The 9330-nt window shown below is 44.2% G+C and overlaps 1 protein-coding gene across 1 annotated transcript; it reads right to left on the reverse strand.

Moving 5' to 3' along the window:
* Positions 1 to 1010: 1010 nt before the first annotated feature.
* On the reverse strand, positions 1011 to 3015 carry LOC120036189 (fibroblast growth factor 20-like). The gene is made up of 3 exons (XM_038982666.1): positions 2739 to 3015; positions 2130 to 2233; positions 1011 to 1256 (listed from the first exon to the last, which is right to left on the reverse strand). The coding sequence occupies exons 1-3, from the start codon at positions 3013 to 3015 to the stop codon at positions 1011 to 1013; spliced, it is 627 nt and encodes a 208-aa protein (XP_038838594.1).
* Between the last annotated feature and the right edge of the window lie 6315 nt (positions 3016 to 9330).

The following is a 9330-nucleotide window of genomic DNA, read 5'->3' on the forward strand; positions in this document are numbered from 1 at the left end:
ACTACTGTATGTTATTGTATTTGTATGAAGAAGACAGACCAGTGTATCTGAAGTGTTAACAGGTTTATTCCTCACTGGAACCCAGTGGAACTCTGGCTCTTTCTGATGACATAAGAGAAACATGGACGCCCCCGATGATGACAAGCTCGGGAATAGTGACAACGCGGCCTTATACAAACCATTGTCTAAATAAAAACTCCTAGGACAAGACTTTCTTCAGTCTGTTTGAAAGGACATGTCAAATGCAGTACACAGTGGCACAAAATACATCTCTGATGGCTTATTTTTAATATCTTATGTATACCTGTAAAAAATATATTCTCAAAATAAATAAATATATAAAATAAATATATGTCCCAGAAAAATGCATAAATAAAAAAAACTGAAACAGGATAAGGTTATTTTGTAAGTCTTTTTTCTTCTCGTCCATGCTCGTTGCTCGTGTCAGGGAATAGAATGCAGTCACGAAAGGTTCAGAACAGAATTCCTTCACAAGTCTTCTAGAGTGTTTCGTCAAAACAGTCCACCTGGGGTACCACAGAAGAACACAAAGTCTACACTCCGCTGGAGGACCATCCGCTCTTCTTCTCCTACTCCCATTTCACTACAGTCAGATTGACCAATCAGAATCTCAGAAGCCACTCAGGGGGTGGTGAAGAAGAACCATCCGGAAAGATGACATCAGCAGCTCTGGAGGTGATCCCTTCACCTTCCAACACGATGCTCAAAACAAAGATGGCCACCAGGCCAGCCTCTCTTTTGGCCAAAAAGCCCCTATTAAACACCTGTACTCCTTTCTCCTGGGGCTGCACCGGGGACCACAAGGCCTGGCTTCACACATATTTCCTATCCACCCCACAGCCCCCAAGCGACCTTTCCTCCATTTTGTTTCCATAGGAAGCCATAGGGAGACTGACGATATGCAGACCCTTCATAGGAGAGTACTGAGAGTCACGGTGCAGTGTACTGGGTGTGTAGCGTCGCAGGGACCAACACACTCCCACTGGGTCTCAGCTGTGGCCCAGGACCTCTCTGTAGAGTTCAGGTACACGGTCGGGATCTACGGGCCTGGGCAGGAAGTGGGTGAAGCGCTGGTGTCGCCGGGAGCGGGCGCCGTCCCTGGACGTGCCGTCCTTGTTGAGCGCCACAAAGTAGTGCGCTCCCCGGTCACCGTGTCTGTAGAGGTTGGATGAGTACGTGTTGTACCAGTTCTCCTCAAACTGCTCCCGGAAGACGCACTCGGCTGTCAGCTTCTCCTAGAGAGAGACAGAGCGAGAGAGAGAGAGCGGGAGGGAGAGGAGAGAGAAGAGAGTTGATTAGTGAAATGTTACACAACAGAGCAGTGTTATCTCAGTGTCAATGCTCACACACAAATACACACTTCCTTGCAGAACAAAATGTATGCCACCTGCTGGTTGGTCATATCTTATCACCCTCCCAGATGAACAGGACAATAGAGGAGGCAGAGGAATTCTCTCTTTCAGTTGATGCTGAATAGTAACCTCTGTTATTACCTCCTACACAGAGATGCCCATGAGAATGGAGAAGCAGCACTGAATACAAGACACATCATATGTAGCCTACAGTTTATCAGTCTATGTAGACTTTATGTAGGCAGTATGAAGGGTATATGTAGGCAGTAGGTATGCAGGAGGCAGTATGAAGGGTATATGTAGGCAGTATGCAGGCAGTATGAAGGGTATATGTAGGCAGTATGCAGGCAGTATGAAGGGTATATGTAGGCAGTATGAAGGGTATATGTAGACAGTATGAAGGGTATATGTAGGGAGTATGCAGGCAGTATGAAGGGTATATGTAGGCAGTATGCAGGGTATATGTAGGCAGTATGAAGGGTATATGTATTCAGTAGGTATACATTAGGCAGTATGAAGGCAGTGCGCAGGCAGTATGAAGGGTATAAATAGGCAGTGTGAAGTGTGTATGTATTCAGTAGGTATGTGTTAGGCAGTATGAAGAGTATATGTAGGCCGTATGAAGGGTATATGTAGGCATTGTGAAGGGTGTATGTTTTCAGTTGGTATGCATTAGGCAGTATAAAGAGTATATGAAGGCAGTATGAAGGGTATATGTAGGCAGCATGTAGGCTATATACTAATGTAAATACTTACAGAGCCGTAGAGGTCTCCCTTGCTGTTCATGCCCAGGTATAATCCACTGTCCACCCCACGGATGCTCACCATCCCCACAGCCAAGCTGATGAACTCCAAAATGCCTGCACATCAAACCAGCAGGACAACATTAGATTAACATCACATATTATGATATCACAAGTCACAAGGGCATGAGTTCAGCCAGTCATTGAGGGATATATTGTTCAATGCTTAGTACTCTTATGTCTATCATGGAAGCTGTTATCAGTAGGCATTATTTGCTATCTTGCTGATAAGAAGGTCAGTTATGAAAGGTAAAGAAATTCTGCCAATCTATTCTCCATTGAGGAAATGAATTGTGTTGCAATATGTGCGAACATATTATGGGGTGTCTGAAATAGTAACTATGGTACAAAAACACATGCACACATTATAGATTAGACAGGATGCAATAGGTATATGTGTCCATAATCATAACATTATAATATTCATAATATAAATAGAATTAGTCTATTCAGAATCATATTCAGAATACTAAGAATAACAATGATAATTATAATCCTTATACTACTGTCATAACTGTATAATAACTGCATTATTGCGCCGAAATATTTTCTGATGGCTTACCAAATCTGCTATGGTCTTTCCTGGTGCCTTGCACTGTGCCATCGGGCAGTATCTCGAGGTGGAACCCGGTCCTGCAGTACAGCTGCCTCCTCCGTAGAATCCCCTTTAGATGCGTCAGATCCGACGGCGTGCTCCGCGACAACCTCTCCGCCGACACCAGGTGCTCGCTCATCAGTCCGGGGGTGTCCCCCGCGGGCGTCAGGACAAAATGCGATCCGTGTCCGAAGCTATCCAGGCCGTGCAAGGAAAATGTACCCACCTCGCCCACTGACCCCATCACAAAAACGATTGAAACCAGAAACAACCGCCCAGCACGCTTCACAACCAGCCGCCTTGAACCGGGTAGAAAAGTTAACGTGCTGTGCTCCTGAAAGAGGGATCCTCCTGAGTCAATGTGTGTATTTGCGCAGTCACCAAATGCGTTTTTTTCTCTCTCTTGCAAGTGCGCGTTTTATTTACATCCGCATATTATCCGTTTATCCTCAGTTCAGCACATGCTCTCCTCTCTCGACCTCGGGCTACTCCCCTTTGCTCTGTTTGTTCGTCCGGGTTTTCCTCCCCTCGCAGTCGTTGATGCGGTTGCCGGGAGAGTGCTCAGCTCGTGCTCACTGCGTTCTGCAAATGAAGAGTGCGAGCGTGAGAGGAGCGCCACTTTAAATATATTCCGTATGTAAATTCCCTCTTGCCGTATGCTAATGAGACGCTTTATAGATTTATTTTTGAAACATAACTCCTTGATCCTTGACCGTCCTCACACCTTTGATGTTCAGTTTCATCTGCATCGCCGATTATCATCATCCCATAGATGGATTATGAAAAGTACTGTAAGCGATTAGAATGGAGAACAAGTGAGAGAGAAGTCAATGAGAGTTGATCCTTTAATAAAACGCCGTGTGAATCAAGGAGGTTTTCTCTATGGTGTCGCAGGGGAATGCGCAGTAGCCTACGTACAGAACACTACGGCTTCCCTGGCTGGCTCCAAGTGGTTTGGTGCACTAGGCGAGCGCAGCCAGTGAAGAGGTGTGTGTGAGTGTGTGTGTGGGGGGGGGGGGGGGGGGGGGGTTGTGTGTGTGTGTGGAAGACGTATGGCAGGTGGAGAGGCAATGGGTGGGAGGGAGGGGAGAACAGAACAAGACTAGGGGATGCGGGGCGGTGCTTTGAGTTGACAACTGCACTGACTGTCAGGAGTGTTATGTTCTCCACAAATATATACCCTGCAGCAGTGTGTGTTAAGGGGGTGTGTGTTTGTGTTTCTATTGTGTGTGTATGGGTGCGTGCGCGCACGTGTTCATATAGTAGATAATTACTATCATCCTAAACGCTTTATAACCCTACGGCTCGAGTGACTCAGGTGCAGTCATTTGCTGCTGGGGGCGAGAGAAAAACTTCCCCTTCTTGTGCGTCATTTTCGCGCACAGATGTTGATTTATTGCCGCGCTTGTTTTATGTAATCCAGCGGCTGTTCCGCGGCGTGTTTAGAAACAGGACCAGCCGCACATCTGTGCAAACTGCATCACTTGACTGTCAATCTTCCACTGATCTCCTGGCCTCTTTGAACACGCTCTTCTTAATTGTGGTCTTAAAGAGGATAGGAATCAAAGACCAGAGCGATCAAAGTTGAGAGATCTTGTAAGGGGACCAACAACAGTCAGGGGGAACTTGGAGGTAGAAACCTGTTTGAACTTAGAGCTTCAAAATAGCCAGATAGGCCGAGGTTACCTGACACCGTCACCGAGAGTTCCCCCAGAAATACAACGCAATAGTTCAAGCCACTTTGCCAATATTATAAACGTTTACAAATAGCCTGTTGTGTATACAATGAATAACACCATCCCTATGTAGACTATTGTATTCGATTGATTTGGAGCATGGGACAATATGGTAGCCCACCAGCGCATCAAATAGTTCAAGCCACTTTGCCCATATTAGTGATCCTACATTTACAGATAGTCTCCAGTGTATAGGCCTATGCCCTAACATGTATTGCATTGAATTGATTCTGGCATGGGAGAATAGGGTACAGGGGAGGCAGCCAGTGACCTGAGTCTAACTGATAGGGTACAGGGCAGCAGCGCATGCAATGCATCTGCCTGGGCCTGGGAATCGACTGGTTGCAAATGACCTAGTGACCATTTCCACACATAGGTGATTCATCAACATCTCTCTCCGGGGACCTTTCTCTCCCTGTTGGGTTCCCAGGGCTCATTAGTATTTATGATTTCCCCCAAAATACCTTGAAACAAAATCGATGCGCACGGCGCAGAAGCGATCAATCAATATGCGCGCGCGGATCGATGCGCCACAATGAAGACGTCAATTACATGCCACATTTCCTGATGACATTGGCATTAGATGAATTGTTTCCAGGGTCACATTGAAAGATCTTCCCACTGCACATTGTGGAGCTCCGTGCAGAGTAAATGCAGTGTTGTTTGATCTGTTTTTAAATATATATATATATATATTGTAAATGGGAGTGGGGAGAAAACCACACAGGCCTTTGCATGACCAGGTGGTTGCAGGCATCAAAGGGAACTTGAAGAACCCATCGGCTTAACGTTGATATATAAAGCATTAGTGTATAGCCAATGGAGTAAGTCAAAGGGAACTTGAAGAACCCATCGGCTTAACGTTGATATATAAAGCATTAGTGTATAGCCAATGGAGTAAGTCAAATGCAGCAATCTTTGTTCTCTTACTATCTGTCTTACTCCGAAACGTACTTGATCCAGCTGTAAGAAGTTATTGTGTAACATCATGATGAAACAACATGATCATGATTTGCAATAAATATATTTTTTTATGAATACAACTTTTCTTAAAACTTTGCCCCAACACTCGGGAACATATAATAGCCAACAGAGAAACGACGTATTACTAGTCTACATTATGTTTTATTTGGAGTCTCTTGTCATTCGTGTGAATAGGGCTTGTCAAAATTTGCATGGGTCCTGATTCTCCTGAATGTAAAAAAATATTGGCTTCTAATTAGAATAGTAACGCAGCTATGTATATAATTCACCAAGGTTCAGAAATAAGCACCTTATTCTGTCCCAAACCCATTAGAGCATCATATCCATCTGTTTTGGTGGCTGGTTCAAAGCAGAACTTCGATCAGAGCCGCAGCATCCCAAACTCCAGTGAATCGGCGTGAGAATATGATCCACATCTCGCGAGGAGTGAGAATACGTTTACCCTTCAATACTCTCATCATAGCAACAACAATGGCCGCTTTTCGCAGACTGGCTTCAATCGTAAACAGGTTAAATGTCTGGTCCGCTCCGAGAAACGAGCTCCGCGGCGCTCAGACGACTACCGGAGGTAGGACACAGAGATGCCTCGCTGTTGGGATGTGTCTCGCAACCGGGGGAGCGGTGGCATTTTATTTCTACAACGACATGTACAGTCAAAGATGCAGGAAGAGGATGGGATATAGCTTCAGTGGCCGCGACCTGCTCCCTGTCCTTTCCGCTGTAGAAGCACAGCAAAAGGTATAGACTTCTAATTTACACTATGTGCTTTGACAAAATAGTCTATGAAAAATGCCACGCAGCGAGTACTCTTGTCCCCGAAAAGTATTCGTATGTTGACAGAATACAAACTCGCTGTCTAAGCCATTCTGTCATGAATGTGTTATAGCCTACGTGGGTGAGCGTGATCTGAGAATTCGAGAAGCGCAGCGCCTATTTCAATGTGTTTTAGTAATATGTTCTTCTTTTGAAATGTTGTTTGGAAACCACAGCCTATTAGGCTACTAGTTACATTTTTCTCTGAGCGGATAAATTGTGTCATTTCTTTACTGTACAACGGAAACAATAGGCCCACTATTTCCAGAGATGATATCGAGGCACACTGAAGAAGGAAGGGCGCTCTCCGCTCGAGACAGTGCTGAAATGACACGCGCGCGCCCCTTTGACGTAGTTATCGCAAAGGATGCCAACGACTGTTCGTAACTTCCTAACAAAATAATACAATTGGATTTCTTATTGTAATTTTATTATTAACATATGCTCGTTATTTCTTATCCCATGACCAACTTAATTGGTAATGGAAAGTACATGTAAACAACCAACTATTTCAAATCATCCCCACTTGTGGAAGGATATCATATTTTGGTTCTCACGGTCTGGATGACTTTGTTCGGATCTTGTTTTTACATGCCCTTATGTGGGTACTCAAAACAACATTTTCTATTGCAGTTCTAAGAGCTTTTGGTTGAATTCTCTTAACTTTTATTTGATTACTTAAACATGCATGTAGGTTACAGACATATGCCTTTTACTGATTTCTGTATAGGCCTAATTCTGCTTGACAAGGCACTGTTGGGGTAAATATTAAAGTCCCATTGGAGACATTGACATTTACTGCTTGGAATGCATGCCACAGTGTGATGGAATGGTTGGAATGATGGACGTATTTATTCATTTATCAGAAATATTAAGTAGTAGTGAATTAAGTTATTTGTACAAACCCAGAGCATTAATCAGAGTTAGAGGGCCAGGGGGGGGTCAAATCCATCCAAAATCCCTGAAGTCAAACCAGGAAGTGACTTCTTCTTCTACCCCTCTCTGGGGAAATGTCCTTCCATTTCTCTCCATTCAATTAATGCCTTTGGAGAAGAAAAAAAATCCCTTAACACAAACTCCTCATGAAAGCTTTATGAATGAATCTGTATGCAAATTGGGCTCCAGCGGAAAGTAGAAAACCTCTGTTCATCGTTTCCTCCCGTCAGGCACAGCAGAGTTAGTTCGTTATTTATACCCTTTTCTAATTACAACCCAAGAAGTCGTTTCTTTTTCTTTGCGCAGTGGCACTTTGGTGTATTTTAATCAGGCAAGCTGTCTTTCCCTCAATGCCTTGTGTGAAAGAGCCAGAGGTGGATCTAATTATAGACAGAGAGACCCAAATAAAGATGCCGCTAAGAATTCATTCAAAGCAAGGACACGATAATGGTTCAGCTGGCATCTTCAAGAAGACAGTGTGTGAGCAGTGTTGTCTCTCTAGAAGAGATACTATTCTGTTCAACAGCAAGGCTGTTCTTGAGACTTTCTCGTTAGTAGCCCATTGCTTGTAGGATTGCTTGGTCTTGCCAGGTGGATTGTGATATTTGATTTCTCTATTACAGCGATGATAGAAGGATGGAGAGAAGGAGAGAGGGTGCTCGGGGGAAAGAAAGAGGGATAGTGTAGTAAAGAAAGTTGAAATGGACTGGTTTAGCTGGCATCTTCGAGAGACAGTGAGAGGAGCAGTATCAGCAGTATTGTCTTTCTAGAGGAGCTGTTTGCTTCTGGCTACTGTCTAGAGTATTGATTGGAGGGCTGCTTGCCAGGCGGAGGGTGATATTTGATTTCTCTAGCACAGCTCTGATAGAGAAGGAGGGAGCGAGAGACAGGAAGAGAGAGAGAGAGAATCACTGAGAAAGAAAGGCTCGTTTTTATTTCTTCACCCTTAGGCCCAGGCAGAAAGATATTACAGTACGGTTTCAAAATGCTCAAGTCCACAGTGCATTGCATTTTAAATTGTCCATAAGCAAAACCAAGCAGTTTGTTTGTCTGTTTGTGTGTTGCCAGACGCGGCCGTTTGACTTTGAGGAAGGGGACGTGTACATGTCGTCCCACGAGCAGCGCTTCCGTCTGTTCAGCTCAGTGGAATATGAGGGACAGCTTTACATGACCCCACAGAACTTCATCGAGTCCGTCACCATGAGCGAGCCCCGGAGTATGTACTACTAGGAAACAGTTACCACATGTATGATAATATTTTGGGAAACTGGCCCTCCATCTTGGCTCCAAAAGTTCCACGATGATTTCTAACCTGGAATGTATGTTACCAACCTTCCGGATCCAAAATGGTGCCAATTAGAAAATAATAGTTTCACTAACTCAGTTCATATCGATCCACCAATGCCTCATTAAGTGAATTTTCTTTTTATCTGTTATGTTTTGTGATCTATAATGTTCTGCATGGCTTAAATAGCGCTGCATATAGAGACCAGGGCCCGTATCCACAAAGCCTCTCAGCGTATGAGTGCTGATCTAGGATCTGTCCATATAATCCTGTTCATTATGATCTTAAAGGCCAAACTGATCCTAGATCAGCACTCCTACTTGAGATGCTTTGTGGATATGGGCCCTAGATGATTTTTTGGGCAAAAAATTCAGCAAAAAATACAAGAGTTTTCTATTAATAAACCACCATTGAATATAATCATATAATCATCCTGACAAAGCAGACTGAGAGTTGAATGAATTTCCACCAACCCTAGAAGCTGACATTTAAATCCAGAGAGCCCTTTCAGAGATTTGAAGTTCACTGTCATTAACATGTACTACTCTGACACACACACACACACACACACACACACACACACACACACACACACACACACACACACACACACACACACACACACACACACACACACACACACACACACACACACACACACACACTAACTCCCTGTATAAGCCAGCTAGCCCGACTCAGCGGCGCTACATAGCGCTGGTTGCTATGAGAGAAATAGAAAGGCCCATGGTTTGTTTTTCTCCCTCTGCCAGTGTAATGCCTCTGTTTTGGGAGGTTTCTTAACAGA

This window comes from Salvelinus namaycush, unplaced genomic scaffold (assembly GCF_016432855.1).
Source record: "Salvelinus namaycush isolate Seneca unplaced genomic scaffold, SaNama_1.0 Scaffold1235, whole genome shotgun sequence".
NCBI lineage: Eukaryota > Metazoa > Chordata > Actinopteri > Salmoniformes > Salmonidae > Salvelinus > Salvelinus namaycush.

Excerpts from the sequence above, each read along its gene's own strand:
- LOC120036189 (XM_038982666.1), bottom strand. The coding sequence starts at position 3,015 with ATGGGGTCAGTGGGCGAGGTGGGTACATTTTCCTTGCACGGCCTGGAT. Across the intron at positions 2,234-2,738 it reads GAAAGACCATAGCAGATTTG|GCATTTTGGAGTTCATCAGC; the intron begins GTAAGCCATCAG and ends TTTGATGTGCAG. Across the intron at positions 1,257-2,129 it reads AGGGAGACCTCTACGGCTCT|GAGAAGCTGACAGCCGAGTG; the intron begins GTAAGTATTTAC and ends GTCTCTCTCTAG.